Source organism: Hordeum vulgare, chromosome 3H, assembly GCF_904849725.1.
Source record: "Hordeum vulgare subsp. vulgare chromosome 3H, MorexV3_pseudomolecules_assembly, whole genome shotgun sequence".
Classification (NCBI taxonomy): Eukaryota; Viridiplantae; Streptophyta; class Magnoliopsida; order Poales; family Poaceae; genus Hordeum; species Hordeum vulgare.
Genome location: NC_058520.1, coordinates 116,151,331 through 116,169,176, shown reverse-complemented (window position 1 = coordinate 116,169,176; position 17,846 = coordinate 116,151,331). Strand labels below are relative to the sequence as shown.

Genomic DNA, 17,846 nt, shown 5'->3' with positions numbered 1-17,846 from the left:
TATATATACATCCGTATGTAGTTCTCTAGTGGAATCTCTAAAAAGACTTATATTATGAAACGGAGGGAGTACAATCTTGACAGGTTACAGATTGTCCGTTGGCTTCTAGGGTGAAATAGCAACCACAGGTAGTGCAACGTTCAGCCTGCAAGAACAAAGGCACGCATCAGATCTTCACTAAAACCCAAGATATATACTGCCAGCGAGTTAACCTCCCACACAACTACAGCTTTGGACAAATTCTGCATCTTATGAAATCACAACATCAACATCATACATTCTTGATACCATACATTCTTGATATGTCATTACCAATCTACATGTGACATGAAATAGTAGAGTAGACAACCTACCAACCGAACATTGCTGGCAGTTTATTTAAATTCATTGGACAAAATATGTATGTGTATGAGCCACCACTTGAGAGTAGACACTATTCAGAGAAGAAAAAAGTACAAAAACTAGACGAACATAAAATGTAGGTAACCTGTGAATCTATAACATAATTAACCAGCGAAATCTAAATAGGATGAGCAGCCACAAAAGTAAACTGGACAAGTCTGAACACCGGTGCTGTAAATATGTTTGTAGCGACCATTGTGAATCAGACCCTCAGTTTCCATACTTTTTTCTTTCGTGTTCAGAGTGCTTTGACACACAACTCTTGACGAAAACAACTTAGATGTGATATTCTCACTGGTGGACCTATGAATAAAACCTAAGAAAGCTTCAGCAATCTAAATTACAATGCGACAATAATTTCCATTCCCAAAAAGGAAGGGATCATAATCTGTGGGCGCCCAAAACTGCACAGCTTGATAGGAGAAATCGATTTAAAACATGACCACAGCTATAGAGAAATTCATATGCTAATGTTGTGAATCACACCTATGACACTGCAACAATTACTTTTCCTGAAAATGCATCTACAATTCTTTAATCCCTAATAAATGTTCCTTACATCGCCTAGAAAATTATCTCCGATACAAGGATAAAAGCAAATAATACTAAGGACAGGACTACTTATAAAAAATCACAAGCACATGAGGGTAACACTCACCTCAGAAGTGAAGGTGCTCTCTACAGACAAAAGATTTCCAGTGTAAGTACCAGCAAATATGGAAGTTCTCATCCCAAAATCAATGTAAGTCTTCGTAATTGGATTATAGTGTCTAAGTGATCCTGTTGTAGAGAGGACTATCTTCCCATCGTTTAGAATTTCCAAGGGTTGAGCAAAGAGATTTTCAGGTTGGAAATCTAAGCTGTACCTTTTATTCCAGAGACATTTCTCAATATCCATCAAAAACCATAAGTCCAAAGAGCAACGTTCAGGATTGTGCGCCATAACTAGGAACCCATCCAGATTTACCAGTGATAGCTCCAAGTATAGACTAAAATAACCGCACCTGCCATTGCTGTCCTTAACAAATCTGCTCACTGGCATTCGACCTTGGACAATCCCCATCCACTCCTCTGTCTCAAGGTTGAACAAAGCCATGCTGCCCGGTTTGACACGGTCCCCAGAAAATGTGAAACGTTTGTATAGAAAATCCAACAAGAAATAAACGACTCCGTTGACAGCAATACTTCTCTTACACTTACTTGTGACAGGGGCCGGAGGGCCCTGTTTGCCCCTCCATCTTGCATGGCGACCATCATCAAGGGTGATGACCTCACAGAGCATTGGGCTGGACTCATGATCGGAATTATCAATGCTAACACTGCGTAGGGCCTTGTATTCTCCTGTGGAGACAACCTGTCCAAAGCCAAATGACTCTGGGAAGAAATGTTGCACATGTGCATGCTCCTTTGCGCGGCAACTGGGCAATGCAAAACTATCGCCCGTGGCAGGGTTGATCACATGGCAGCTCTTACGTCCGGTAACACAAATAAGGTCCAGGCGGCGTGTGCGCACCAACCTGGCATCCTTCATGGTGGCTATTCGCTTAACGACATGGCCAGACAAATCCATGATGTTAATGGTGCCTCTTTCAAACATCTCACTGTTACATGTGACGATTAGTGGCCCAGGGTGGTTGGACTTGTGCTCTGCAACGAAGAGCCGATCTGAGAGGAGAGACCTCCAGGATCGACAGACTGCTCGGAAGAGGCATAGCGTCTTGGCCGGGAGGCGCACGAGGATGCGACGCAGCACATCTTCAGGCAGCACGCCGTCGTTACAGGCGGCGACCGACACCTTTGGTGGCATCACTGAGACGTCACACTTGTCTGCAACAACAGCAGGGGAGTACGCTTATCATGTCAGTAATCGGGCGAGCAAGAACACCCAAATATGCACATAGAGACCACAGGAAGTCAGGAACGCATCAAGTGGGGATTTTTTTTTTCCGATTTTCGTTCTACTATTCACCAACCCCGTGTCTCACGTAGTGCCCTTGCCTATGATTACGAGGATACGAAATTAGTACGTGTCGTTGCAAACGTCTAGGGTTCCTCAAGCTAATTAGAACCTAGATTAGATCCAAGCCAGCAATTCATAAACTTGGTGAAGTCTCGGAGATGGGGCTTGAGCGTAGATAAGGTATGACCGTGGGGAGAGGGAGGGGTCGTTACCATGGCGGCGAAGGCTGGTGAGGTGCGCAGGTGTGCGGCCGGAACGGATGGATAGGAGACGAGATCGGAGGGGGCGAGCGGAAACTGGCTTCACCGAGTCGACTAACACAGGAGGCGACGCTGGTGAGGTGCGCAGGCGTGTGGCCGGAGCGGGTGGATGGCGACGAGGCCGCGGCCGCTCTCCGCCGTCGCCGAGCCGACTTTTACTTATTTTTTCGAGAGGTAGTCGAATTTTACTGTGTTGTTTATTTTCGGCCGACCTAACTGGCACTAGTTTGGTTTGTATCCTTGAGCTTTGCAGTAGTTTTAAACATGAGCCTGCAGTCTTTTGTAAAAGAAAAATGAGGCCTCGTTTTTCAATTTTCATGGTTCACATGGGTAAAATCAGTAAGGCTTGCCATGGTGGGAGTAACTAAGATAGTTTCATGTATTTCGGGCTAGCAAAAATGCTGATGTGGCAGATAATTAAAGAAGAAAGAGATGTGAATGAGAATGAGAAGGCCGAGCGTGTGCATGCAGAAGGAGATGAGGCATGCAGGGAGGGTGAATGCTTAGGAGAGAAGGAGAGAGGGAGAGGAGGCATGCAGATTCCTATTCACACTTGCGGACAAGAACGCTACACTTGCATGCAACCATGCGTGTGAACGCCACACTTGCATGTGGACGGAGTGAAATCATGGTCTAATTAAACACAAAACGTCCTAATTAATAGGCTAATTAATGCAATTGCGTCTTATTTCTGAAAAATCCTGGTTTTGAAGATAGGTCTAATATACTGTGATAGAGGGAGTAACATATGTAGATACCGTAACATGTTAAATGCTATGCTACTACTCCCTCCGTTCTTAAATATAAGACCTTTTAGATATTGCACCATGAACTACATACGGATGTACATAGATATATTTTAGAATGTAGATTCACTCATTTTGCTCCGTATGTAATCTCATAGTGTAATCTCTAAAAGGTCTTATATTTTGAAATGGAGGGAGTATGTGTCATGCATGTCAATAAATGAGGTCATCTACTCATTTAAAGAAGAAATAGATGGTTAGAGTAACATAGCGTTTTGGGATTATTTGATTTTCATAATATGCCTAATGCACCGAGACGGAGGGAGTATGATACTAGTTTATGATACTATGCATTAGGCTGGTCGTAATGAAAGTATCATAAGTAGTATATCATGCATGCCAACTAGGCATATTTAATGAGGTGGCATGAAATTAAAAGAAGAAACAGATGGTTGAGTATCATATTATGATACCGTATCATATTAAATGTTGTGATACTATGCATTACGGATGTAGTATCATATAGCAGTATCATTTGCATGATACTACTATATGATACTCCCCATTACAACCATCCTTATGAAGGTAGTATCATACAATAGTATCATATGCATGGTACTACTGTATGATACTCCCTACTATGGTCAGCCTAAGAGCATCTCCAACAGTTTGTATGTTTAATCGTTGGTATGAGTGTCCACGTCAGCAACAACAATACATCATACAAGATCTTCAATGAAGTATATGTTAACCGTATGTAAAATAACTAAGCGGGTCCACTAAATGTTGAAGAAATGACCATGCTTGTCTCGGAGCTTATGCCTGAACCATTGCTTCAAGTTCTTACGATTTCATTATCTTTCTTCTTTTATTATGTGTCATGTCATCAAAATCGTCTATGTGGCAATTTTACCGACGATGATCATACGACTATTGAAGATGCCCTAATTAGGAAATACTCCTTTTAAAGACCATTCTCAGGTTACGACAATGTCCTACCGCATGCATGTCATTTATCGCAACCTAAGAATTTTCCCTTTTTTCATAGATTCGTATTTTCAATATCTTTTAAATCGTGCGTCCAAATCTCAAGCCATTTTCACCATTGAATTTCTCGCGTTGAAGTCTTCAAAAGTAGATCACATGTTGATAGGGTTTGACGAATTTCTTTTTCACGAAAAAAACGGACCAAAAAAAGTGTGCCTCTCGCGGTAGAAAAAATAATAATAGAAAACACGTTTTTTTGTGTTATTTTCGTTTCCGAGAGGCGTGTCTCTCACGAAGGCAAAACCATGCCTCTCACGGAAGGCAAAATTGTGCTCTCGCGGAAAAAAACGCGTTTTCCCCTTTCTGAGAGGCACGGACATGCCTCTCACAAAGGCAAAACCGAGCCTCCCGCAAAAACAAAACCGTACCTCTTACGGATCGGCCGGTAACAAAACCGTACCTCCAAACGACGGTCGAGTTGCAGAAACAATCGCTTTGTTGCGAAAAAAATAAACTTTGGACCCAATAATTCCCGAAACAACGGTCGAGTTCCAGAAACAATCGCTTTGTTGCAAAAAAATCTTCGTCTTTCTGTAACATAGATACTGTTGCGGGAGAATTTTTGCAACAAAGGTCATGTTGCAGAATTTTTTTGCAACAAAGGTCAGGTTGCAGAAAATTTTGCAACCGTTCGTGGTGCAGTTGTCGGCGTGCGGAGGGCCGGCCGGCATCGGGGGCAAGCGGCTCGCGATGCGCGCGGTGGGGCGAGGGTGTGGGGAGGGGAGGGCCGGCCGTCATCGGGGGCGGAAGGGGCTGTGGCGGGAGCAGCTTGCAACGGCAGGAGCGGCTGGCAGAGACCTGGCATGGCTCGTGGCGATGGGGACTCGTCGGGAACGGGCGGAGGAGAGCGGGACAGAGCGTATCCGGCGGTGCGAGGCACATATCCGGCAGCGCGGGGCAACGGCCGGCGACGGCTAAGCTCCTTGGGGCGGCGGCCATGACCGAAAACGGAGAAAGAACAAGAGGTTAGAGAGAGAAGAAGAAAAAAATGGGGAAGTAAGAAGGAGAGGCGCGGCGGGTACAACGACTTGGCGAGGACCGACGGCGGCGGCGGTTCGCCGGACTTCGGCAGGCTCGTCACTGACAGCAGAGGAGACACGACGAGGAACCCGGAGTGCTCTAGCTTCAGCCCTCGTTCTTGAAACAACGCTCCAGTTTCAGGAAACGGTCGCGGCCAGGTCGCTCGCGCGCGGGCACGATTTCGTCCGTCAGATGAAGGCGAGATCAACAGACGAGGAGGCGACGAATAGATCAACCGGATCAGCCGGTGGGGGGGGAGACTTTTCCTTATTTTATAAAGCTTTGTTAAACTTAAATAAGTTTGACTTAGGACAAACCCAACGCTTCCAATATTTTGAAACTTAGGAGTATGAGGCTAATTGGTTTAATGCCAACAATTAGTAAAGAAAACAATCAAAAGTTACCCAGATTTGGCAACTTATCTTGGCAATTTTTTGCGAACTTCGCGAAACAAGAAAACGTCAACCAACCAATTACTAGCCCAGTATTTAACATTTGACAAAAATTGATATGACAAGTTTTGGCATCAAATCAATCATGCTCTATTAGAGCCAACCACGATGCTATATGCTTAGTGCTAAGTAAACAAACGGTTTTAAGCACTAGTGCATATCATTGGAGTGCAAGTGCTTATTTAGACACCTCGGCAATATGGTTTCAGATTTTTTTAACAAGAATTTCAGATTCTGTCCTTTTTTGTGGTATAATTTTCTGTCAAAAGCGAAAAGTTGTCTATTTAATTGTGCATTTCTTTGTCAGCAATCTACTTTATTAAACAGAGTAGAGAACCCAACAGGCCGAGTTAGCATTTTTTAAAACGGTTTCATTGCAAATCTCCAGTTGGACGCTGAATGTTCATGGTATGCACGGAGAAAAATGGAAACCAATCTCTTTATACTTATAAGTTCAGAAATATCTAGTTGTATCTATTCCAAAGCAAATTTCTACTTCAAATATTTTGAAACCCAAGTGCCACTTTTATTGATTTATATACATTCCAGAAGAGAAAGTGTTCTCTAGAAGACTATTACAAAGTGGGGTCCTTGTAGAGAAAATACCAAATTTACCTAGTACATGAACGATAATCTAACCTAACTAGTACTCTCAAATGAAGAGACAAAGTAATAATAAGTAAACTGAACGATAGATAATTCAGTTGCCCACCTTCCCAGTTACAGTTTGAGGAACCTTTTTCTAGCTGGTTGATTTTTATTGGAGGAGAATTTGACACCACTAGACGGCGATCCCTTTGAGCAAGAATCACCAGAGTTGTCAGAAATTATAGTGTAATTCTTACTGCTCACATCCCTGAAGTAGCATCCATCAGTACCTACATATTTGTACACCTGATGTGTCTGCCCCAAACCACTAACCACCAAATTCTTCTTCACCTTCATAGTGCCGCGTGCTGACTGTGCATTCCGCAGAGAGCGGTACGAGAACCCTAACTTCCCACCCAAAACACTCTTCTCGTTGACGCCCAATTTGACGAGTGAAATGAGTGAGTACTCGTCGCCCACCTGGTCTGATGTTCCAGTGTAGATATACAGCGGAAACACCTTGTGAACCTCCTCCGAGAGAAGAACAGCACAAGTATCCATGACAAAAACACCAGACTTTGCATCAATCGTTTGGTTCACCACTTGCACGGTGCCATTGCTTGTATAAACATTGCTGTTAAGATAACTGAATTTCTGGTAGAAAGTTGTGGTCACCTCCCCGTATGAGGATTTCACTGACCCAGTTGCAGAGACATGCCGGCTTGCTCCCGTGACGAACTTACCGTCCATCCCACTGAACCCAGAGTCCACATTCAGTGCCAATGCGGGTGCATCATAGCTGATCAAGCTCCCGACTGTCTTCTTGCTCTTGTGATCCAGCCACAGATGCAAATTGGCATCAATGTACCACACATCCAATGCATTGGTGACAGCAAATCCAAAATTGTGCTCCTTGCCGTCCAGGAGGTTGCCCAAGAATGGCGTGATATCAATGTCATAGGTAGGCAGATTGAATGAGCCAATGCCGGTGATTGGCCGCCAGAGAAGCGGGTTGACACCGCCGGTGTAGATGACAGTGAAGGGCCAAACAGCACCTACCACATGGTCATCGACTTTAACAATAACCTCCCGAAACGCACCATTGCCAGGAACGCTGGACAAATTGTTGGCCTCAATGTACTCGTTGGGAGGGTTCGTATACCAGAACTCATCGCTGGAGTGGAACGAAACGAACACCTCAAGGACCGCCCGGTAGGTGTTCGACGGAATGGAGAGGCTCTTGGACTGCACGTCGGTGGCATTCTGGACCGCAAACCACTGCCCGTCGTTCAGAGGCAAGCTTCTCGAGATGGGTACAATCAGATCGGCGTGCTGTGTGAGCGGCGGCGGCGCAGGGTGGAAGTAGAGGTGGAGCGTGAGGTTGACGTGGTAGACGCCCGTGTAGGTCTTATCGACGACATTGCCAAGGTACACCGCGACCTCGCCGGGCTCCGCGAGGAGTGACGCGTACCTGGTGACGTCGCGGGAGACGGACCAGACAATGCCGGTGGCGCGCGGCTCGGCGGTGCAGCTGCGGAGGATCTCGGCGCCGGAGAGCCAGACGCCGAAGATGCGGTCGAACTGGCGGCCGCGGCAGTCGGCGCTCCACTCGAGAACCGCGAGCGCGAGCGACGCGCCCCGTGCGCGCGCGGCGGCGAGGCACTCGGGCGGCGCGTAGGCGGCGGTGACCGGGGGCATGCCGTATGTCTCGCCGAAGGAGTGCGATAGGAGCAGCGAGGAGCAGGGCCCGACGCTGCCGAGCGGCGGGCGGATCGGGCGGTCCACCTCGAAGAAGGTGGTTGGTGGCGCGGACGCGTTGAGCGAGGCGAGGTGGCGGGACGGGACGCGGTGCCTGTGCGGCGCGGCGGCCGCGGCGAAGGGCGTGAAGAGAAGCGCGAGGAGGAGGAGGAAGAGGATGCGGTGGCTGGAGGCGGCCGCTGTCGGCGACGCCATGGCTGAGCTGGAGGGCGGGGAGCACGAGATGCGGGGCGGTGGGAGTGGAGCCGGGAGGAGTAAACCTGGGGGTTTAAACGAGGTGAAAGATAGCGTATAATAGGAGAGGTTGTTGTCGTTGTTGTTACGCCGTAATCTAGGAGATTTGGGTACCAGGCGGGCCCGTCAAGGGTTTGGTGTGGATTTTTATGTTTGATGAGTCGTGTAAGCTACAAATAATATGTGTTGCGCGCGCGTGCACAGTGTGGAAACGTGAACCTACTGCATCTGGATCTGGATGTTGGATGCTCCGACGTGTGTGTACGTGCTGATGACGAGCCTACTTTATTCGGGAAAAAAAATTCACTGTTGGGAGCCACTACAGGCGCAGCAGATAGGTCTTCCGATGCTGTGGTTTCTAATACACTAGTATGACATCAGTAAAGATTTTTTTAATGTTAAGTTTTAAGAAAGTTTTATCTCTTAAACTACAAATCCAATTGACGATCCGTTTTCACTATTAGTTTTCTCGCATTGAGATATTCGAAACTAGATCCCATGTTGACATGTTTCAACAATATATTTTTTTGGTCGATAGTTGCGATAATACTATTATTTACTTGTCATAATGTTTGTCACATAGTTCTCACATTAAATTAATATGGTTATCAGGTTTATGAATGTCGATATACCCACTACAAGAAATATGGTTGTTTATGACAAAAAATAATGACGACGGTTTAATTGGTCATAGATCAATGACCAAAATTCAGAATTTGGTCAAGGCGAGCGTTGGAGGGTCCAAACGCTATAGTATTATAACAATTTGGGTCCATAATGTCATAATTTCATTGCCCGCAATGGTCATTAACATGTCTAGCACTATTCATGACGTTAATTCATACGAGCAATGACCAAATTATAAGATTACAATCATAGATTTTACGTGACTGGACGATACCTCGCTTTTTTCCTACGTGTCAATTTTGCTATGTGTCAACCACACTTGCGGGTGGGATGAGTCTATCATTAAAACCTAATAATCTAGCAAATCGATGGACCCATTATAAGATTCGGGTCTCGAAGGCTTTGTTATGGAACCTATGTGCCCTATGGACCTACTTAGCGAGCTAACTTATGGAACCACCACCATGTGAAGTGTGTTGACATGTGGGACCCACGTGGGAGACCCATGGCCTAATAGGAAAATAAGGATGATGAATGACCTTGGAACATGGAAGGGGAACTGTCTAAACGACAAATTTCAAGGTAAGGAGTGAAATTTTGTTTTTAACATGTATGTATGCAAGACATATTAGATAAATTCCAAATGAATTAGGAAAAAAGATTACTCGCTTTGATGAATAAAACAACAAAATAAAATATGTGTGTGCATGCTAATTTCATAATTTTTAAAACCCTTTTAGATTTTAGAAAAATAAAACACACTAAGACGTATCGATATGTTTAAATGATCCCAAGAAATGATTCAAATTAGTTATACATTACCCAGATATGAGATAAAAGTTATATGCTGAACTATGAATTTTATTTTTTATTTCGACACATGATTTGTGATAAATGTACTTCAAGATTTAATTATATCCAAATAAAATCATTTAACACTTAAATAATAGCAGATGATGTTAATGACATATATATCGTAGTATGTTCTATGATTTCTTTAAACAGTATCGATGAAATATTTTTTTCAAAGGTACTAAAGAATGTATCTTAACTTGGTGTTTGCGAAAATAAAGAACACATTATATTACAAAACAAGATTTAATATGAAGATGTATTCTTAATTCTAATGTTTATACATGATAAGATGGAAAACATAACATGCACATTATTATTATACACAGCAATATGGGCCCATTATCAGCCAGACTAGAAAAACCCGGCTTCTTTTGAACAAAACCAGAAAATGTAGCGCGCGGCTGTCAAAATTTCAGAGAAAGAGGGCGGCATTGCGAAATTTCCCCCACCTGGATAACCCTAAGTCCTGCACAGCGCCGCCACTCTCCCTGTTGTCTCTCAGATCCAATCGAGTCCCACCACCGCTATCCTCTCCCGTCGTTGCATCGCCTCTTCTAGCCCTCGCTGCCACCAGGTTATCCCCCTCCTTTCTCTATGCATCTGAGACGAGCGGTCGCCGATCCTCGCGCCGTCGGAGAGGAAGTCGTCTCGTCGCCGGCTCGTGCCACCATGCGTGACGTCCCGTCACCAACGCGTAATCCGGCACCCCTCTCGCCCAGTATGCCTGTCGGAACCCTGCCCAGGCGACGGGTCACCTGCTAGACATCCTCGATCCTCTAGAGGTGCCGGCCGGCCCGGACATCACCGCCACTAGATCCATCTGCCAGGGACGGCCCTGAGGGGGGGCGGCCGCCCCAGGCCCCTGGAAACAAGGGACCCCGCCCAGGTACGTGTGAGGAGGGAGCCGCTGGCTAGAGGTCGCCATTAAAAAGCTGTTGAACTTGTTCTCCGTCTGGTCGAAGAAGAACGCTGAAGTGTTATGTTCTTTAGCAGACTGAGCCTTGGCCTTTTACTTTCTTTGGCATGTATCGTTACATTTGACTGGTCAAAACAGGCTCGGACAGAGCCAGTTCAGCATAGTTAGCAAGCCCATGATCTCGAAGATGATTTGCATCAAATCTAAAATATAGCATTTCTAAAAAAAGAGTGGAATATAGCGATCCCCATTTGTATTAGTACGAATATGTTTTAAATTTTAAACTTGGTCTTATGTCATTAATTGAAGGATGATTGTTGAATTAACTTTATTTTATGATGTAGCATTTTCTATATCCAGCTTTGAGCTTAATATCTTCATGCAGGCTTATTGTAATTTCTTTTCTAGCTGATTTCACATTTTAAGTCACTGATTTTTCTTCGATATTGTTGCCACCGTACCAGAAAATTTAGTTCATCATGCGACATGGTAAGCACAATTTGGCTCATAATTTCGTAGCCACAATTTGTCTTGATCTCATGCGTGATCCGCAGCAACCAATGTTTGATCTCCCGTGCCTTGTGCTGAAGACGATGTATGGTCGCCACCATGCGGTGATGCCAAGAGCCCGAGTCATTGAGAGAAGACCACATCGCTCCCACTGTTCACTATGATTGCAAGATTGTAGATAAAGCATGTCTTTTATTCTCTGTTCCGAGTTAAAAATATCATTGGTGACTTTGCATCTTGTTATTATATTTATAAATTACTTGACTTGGTTTTTTTCGCATTTAAATGTTTTGATAACAACTTATATCTTTTATAGGCAATGATAACATTTTGTATAAACATATATTGAATATGTTGATGCTTATATTCAAGGGCCCGTGTTCTGGTTTCGCCCCAGGCCCTCGAAATCTCAAGACCGGGCATTCTGCCCCTGTCATCGCTACAGCATTTGCTATATCTGGTAATTCACAGTTGCCACCGCCGTCTTATTTTTTCCTGATAGTGTTTCTTTGCCGTCCTCTGACCCTCTCCCTTTATTTGTGCAATCATACTCTGATGTCCGCTGCTCTGTGTGCCTCATCTTGCAGCACGCCGCCTTTGGACATGGGGATGGCGACACGGAGTCCCGACTACTGTTGCCGTCACCTTGAGCTTGCTTGCCCTGGACGGAAGAAGCACGAGCGGGACTGCCACGGGTTGCTCGCTCTCACCCAACCAGACCAACATCTTCAAGTTATCATTGTAATTAGCACCCCTCCCTCCTACTGTTGCTACTAAAATTAATCTGTATGCATGGGTTTCATTGTCTAGGTGACTGCTTGGGTTGCTGGGTTGGTATCGGGGCAAGACGAAGCTTTAGTATGTGATAGTTGGATCAGTAGGTGTCCGGCAGAAGCTTTTGCCAGTAGAAAGTGGTTTCAGCAGTATAGTGGCTAGTTGCTTAGCAGTTGGGTCGATCTGTATTTTGTGGCATAACACTCACTTTGGGAAGCTGTTGATTCTAAAAGCCAAATATATAATGCCTTCTGGACGTTACATATATATTTGTAGCATAGTAATGAATTCAGTGTCATATCAAATATGACATCAACTCCTTTTGGTAGTTTCATGTTAATAAATGCTATCTTGTCATGCAGACTTGCATCTTAACATTGTCAAGTAGCATTTTGTGTTGAAAGGCTGGAACTGGACGCTGGTTTGATCGATGCTGCACTTTGTGATCTTTAGAAAACAAAAACTAATATGTATATCTGTTTTGCCTCATTTAGTAAACTTGCTGCAGGAGGTGCTCATTTTTTTGTTATAGTTTTGGAGGATTGGGTAATCCACATCGTTGACTCGATCATCTCCAATGGCCGTGGCATCGGCTCCCATGAGGTGCCGGACGATTGGCCCTTGCGGCGGGCGGCTGTGCTCGTAGCGACCAAGGAGATATGTGCGTTCGTGCGCAAGGACCCCAGGAATCCAGTGTACGCGGCCAAGGTGACCACGCCTCTTGCAGCTCCGTCTGTGCCATCCTCACTGTCGTCATTGTCTTTTTGTTCAACATCGGTCAGTCTATTTCTTTTCTTTGTGAACGCTGTAGATTGATGAAGGTGTTTGTCACTGCCATTTGCTTAACTCTGTCATCCGTTTTCAGCTAGCGTACAGACAAACAAATTCTAGGCATGCATGAGTAGTGCAGTTATTTGTGTGAGAGTGCATCTTACTAGAGATGGACCAAGTCTTGGTTTGTTAAGTAAACTGGTAATAATAAAATCCTAATTTATTACAGTGAAAGCAAGTCAATACTCCCATCACCGAGAACAAGCTTGTTCTAGTTGGTCTTATTCTATATGAGTCTGAGTCAGTTTTCCTGTGTTTTACTTTTCATAAATCCTCCCTTCCGAAAGCCCTATATTACATGGGGTAATATAAGAGATAACAGTAGATAAAAACATGCAAACACAAAAAGTTTTCACCTCTCAACCATTTCTGTTATTTGTCAAGTATATGTTAATTATTTTGGCCCACATTACAAATTTGGATGTGTAAACATGATGCCTTAGCTTATAGGTTGATGCAGGTGGATATATTTTATCTTGTTGAATTCTAGCAGAGATGCCTTTTTAAGATGATCTTTTTTATGTTTAAGCATTCCCCAGCCCCTTGATCGATGAGAGTACTTTCTGTAGTAGAAAGTACGGTAATAAACATGAGAAAACAAGTATATATGCAACACTTGTGGTTAAAGTTACTATTAACTGTCTTAATGGTTCTTTACCCCCTGTGTTGAATCGATGTGATGCGTGCATAAGTATATATTCAGTATTACTAGTTGTGAATAAATATATTGTATATAGTCTGTATTGCTGGGTTTGCATAAGTATATATTCTGTATTGCTAGTTGTGAATAAATATATTGTATATATATAGTCTGTATTGTTGTGTGCATAGAATTTCTAGAACTGGTTATGAGCTAAAATTACAATCGTTAATTCTTTTATCTGTATGTTGCCTCATCTGTTGCTCATGGACAGATTCTTGTTATACCAAGATTGTCCTGATTATCGTAAGATTGTAGATTTATTTTTCTCTTGAAGCTAGGTTTCTTTTCAAGCATGTCTAACATCTACATAGAATTCTTGAGATAAATAATATAAGGAGATTTTTGTGTTACGTGTGCACGAATGTATAATCGGTTATTATTTGCTGACCTTTTTTTAATTATGTGTGGCTCGTTGTCTACATGCTTATCTATGCATTATTATTTGATTCTCTATCATGTTAGTTTCCTTGGTCTGCTTTCTGAGCCTTACCATCATTTTATTCTTGCAGGCGGCAATGGCAGGAGTGGCATATTGTGCAAAGGAAGAGGAAGAGAGGAAACTCATGCTTCTCATCCCTTCTCATCCAATCTTTGTATAACTTTCTTGATGTGCGTTTGTGCACTTCTTGGATCTTTTTTCTGTGAACTTGCACTTGCAGAAGTATTCTGCTGTGCACTTGTAAAATTATTTTGATGTGCATTTGTTAGGCTTTGAACCTTGATGTGTAGACGAGTTGGTGGATGATGTATTGTATTTCATTTAATGTGCTATTGAAATAAAATATACAGTTTATTTGTAATCTTTTATTTTTGTGTACTTGTTTTTTAATGGGCCTATCCTCATTTATGTGTGCTTTTGCAAAATAATGCATCAACCCAAACAAATCAGACATTTTCAACAGTAAAATAGGTATTGGGCCATGCCCATGTAGGCTAGATTGGTGGACTTGGCTTTGAAATTTATGATGATTCCATTTGGTCACTAGCAATCCACGTCATCTTTGCCACGTCAGATCCTACGTGGCTCACACAAATGGGTAATGACCAAACCTAAATTTTGGTCAATAGATATCTACGACCAAAATTTAGGAAAGGTCATGTTTGTTCATTCTTGACGGCCAACTGTTGACCTTGTAAATTTTGTCAAAAAAGGTCAATAAACGATAACAATGACGAATCAATGACCAATATAGGGAGTCATAATTGACCATATTTCTTGTAGTGACCCCACTAAAAAACTTGATTCATTGTCCTTGTGCTGGTTTATGCATTTACTTACTTATTGTTAGTGCTTTAATAACCACTTTTTAGCTCCACATAACACTGCAATACTTAAAAGGTATAAAATTATTGTTCCGGTAACTATGTATAATTTTTGTGACAACTGCACACCCGTAAGATCACAAATATGATGACAAAAATGTGACAACTAGGAACAATGAAAAAAAATCAACGAAACATGTCAACATGGTATCTTATTTTGAAGGTCTCGTCGAGACGAACCTAACGGTAAAGACGAATCTTCAATCAAATTATTAATCTGTCAGATAAATCATTTTTTTAGTCCGCATGCATGCATGCATAGAGTCCATGTTGTTGTGAAGCAGGTTGAAAACGACGGGTGCCTTTTTTTAATGCTCGGGCGTGTATGCACGGGAAGGACACGGTGCGGCGGTTCTAATTAGATTTTCCCATCACTGTTTTAACCTCGATACATAAAGAATTGTACAAAATAAATTCGTCAGGAAAGTATTTCACGATCTGACCCTTTTAGAAATGCTACATCCCGCGGCGTTGCTGGTAAACTAAGAAGCGCCGTTCTACCTTGCGTTACTGGTCAACTAAGAAACTCGTTGTACCCCGCGTTTTCACACGGCAGCAACGCCAAACTACTCGGTGTTTCTTTTTCCTGGAAACGTCAAGTTACGTGGTGTTTTTACTTTTTCGTGAAACATCATGGTCCCTGACGTCGTTGCCTGAGATACTTATTAGGGGCTAGCCTCACCTACCACTCACCACTCACTCTCTTCTCTCCATCGACCAATCCCGAACTCCACCCCATTTTCCCCTTTGTCTCCCCCACTTGTCCCCTCTCAAATCCTTCCAGAAGGATTGGTTTGGTCCGTGGATCCGGTGTCATTTTCGTTCCTTGATGTAATCTCCTTCGTCTCACAAATTTTTATTGGTTGGATTTGTCTATTTGAGTGGTTTTTTGTTCATGTGTTTTCTAACCTTAGTTTTGAACATTGTTCCAAAATATGATGTTCTTAGTGTATACTACTTCCTCCGTTCCTAAATATAAGTCTTTGTAGAGATTTCACTAGTGGACTACATACGGATGTATATAGACATACTTTAGAGTATAGATTCAATCATTTTGCTCCATATGTAGACCCTTAGTGAAATCGCTTAAAAGACTTATATTTAGGAACGGAGGGAGTAATAAGTATAGTTGTTCCAATAATGTTGCATTGTATTGGTTGGGTTATGCTTATTGTTAAGATTTAGGGTTAGGGTTTGGGTAAAGCTTAATTTGGATGGACATAGATGTTTCTTAGTTGTTTTGTTAAGAATGTGCTATACTTAGCATTGGTACTTCTGTTCCCTTTTTTAGATGGACAAGATTGTGAGTATTCATTATGTTGACAAAGAGGCATTCATGAATGTTGATAGTGTTGACAAGTATGAGGAAGTGTTGATATTTCTTGAGAGTCCTAGTTATGAAGAGGTTGTGGAAGAAACACAAATAAGATTGAAGTGGGTTGATCCAAGTGACCAAGTTGAATTTATTTGGATGATATGATGTTGGGTCGGCACACAAGTGTTGAATGAAGACAATGCCTATCAAGTCCAATTTGCATTGGGTTGCATACAAGGAGGTTGTTGCCTCCTCGGTAGTCAAATCACTCGAAGTGTTTGCAAGTATGGTGGTCAAGGCTCCTCTTTTTCATGTTGACTTGAACCAAACCTTAGTAGATGATTTGAGCCCGATTAGTAGTGTGCCACCTATTGTTGAGCATAAATTTTAAGTGGAAGCCAATGAGTATCCCCAATATGAGTTCGGAGGTAGTGCACCAATCAAGGATGATGGTCATGACTCCGATGAAGAGTATGAGAGGCACCACAACATTGTTCATGACATATAGGCTCAAGTAAGGCATGATGACATGGATCCTGACATTGACTATCAATGTTCTTGTGTGAATGACTCAGATGATGAAGGCCCGGTGAATGAGTTGGACGAGGATGGCTTCACTAAGAAAGAAGCGAAGTGGTATACAAAAATCACCGGTAGGGATCACAAAGTTCCCTTGTTTTATGATGTTATCCTTGCAGATAAGGCTATAGTCGACGGTGGCATGAGCAAGACAATTGAGGCCAGAATGTTCCCAAGTAGCACACCCGACGCAATTTCTATGTCTTACCTAAAGAAAGGTTTGATTTTCGAGCACATGCTAGAATTCAAGATGTGGTTGTGTGAGTATGTCGTCAAACACTACAGTCCATTCATAGTTGTTCACTCGGACTGCAACAAATGATACACCGTGAAATGCGAGGCAGAAAATGCAAATGGAAAGTCAATGGAAGACTCACGAAAGATGGTTGGTGGAAGATAAGTAGTTGCAAAGCCACTCACCAATGCACACCGCCGACCGATGAAGCACCGACGACTCACCGTCAGCTAACCTCGGAATTCATCGGTTATAAATACCAGAAACATATAGCTGAGGATCCAACCATTAAAGTGAAGTTGTTGATGAGTTGGGTTTACGAGAGGTTTGGATATAAGGTCAAGTACGAGATGACATGGAAGGCCAAGCAAGTCGCTCTTAGAATGTTGTACGATGGATGGGAAGAGGCGTACAACATGCTACCCAGGTTGTTGGGCGCGATGTCCTATAGAAACCCCGGAATGTACCACTATGTCCAAGATATTGAAGGAGTGTTCCGTCGTGCCTTTTGGACGTTTGGCCCATGCATTGCAGCTTTTGAGCATTGTCGTCCGGTTTTGTCTATAGATGGAACATTCCTGACAGGCAAACACAAGGGCACACTAATGATAGCAATGGCACATGATGCTAATGATAGGTGTTGCCTGTGGCATTTTCTTTGGTGTCCGTGGAGAACCAAGACAACTAGGAATGGTCCATGAGACTTGTGAG

General features: G+C 43.2%; 2 protein-coding genes across 2 annotated transcripts; both read right to left on the bottom strand.

Annotated features, from left to right (window-relative positions):
• Nucleotides 1–38: 38 nt before the first annotated feature.
• LOC123443176 (F-box protein At3g07870-like) lies at nucleotides 39–2,957 on the bottom strand. The gene is made up of 3 exons (XM_045119470.1): nucleotides 2,575–2,957; nucleotides 1,061–2,229; nucleotides 39–145 (listed from the first exon to the last, which is right to left on the bottom strand). The coding sequence occupies exons 1-3, from the start codon at nucleotides 2,939–2,941 to the stop codon at nucleotides 53–55; spliced, it is 1,629 nt and encodes a 542-aa protein (XP_044975405.1). The 5' UTR covers nucleotides 2,942–2,957; the 3' UTR covers nucleotides 39–52.
• Nucleotides 2,958–6,391: 3,434 nt separating this feature from the next.
• Nucleotides 6,392–8,482, bottom strand: LOC123443174 (peptide-N4-(N-acetyl-beta-glucosaminyl)asparagine amidase A-like). Its single transcript, XM_045119468.1, has one exon. It carries the CDS (start codon nucleotides 8,426–8,428, stop codon nucleotides 6,608–6,610), a length of 1,821 nt encoding a protein of 606 aa, XP_044975403.1. The 5' UTR covers nucleotides 8,429–8,482; the 3' UTR covers nucleotides 6,392–6,607.
• Nucleotides 8,483–17,846: the final 9,364 nt, after the last annotated feature.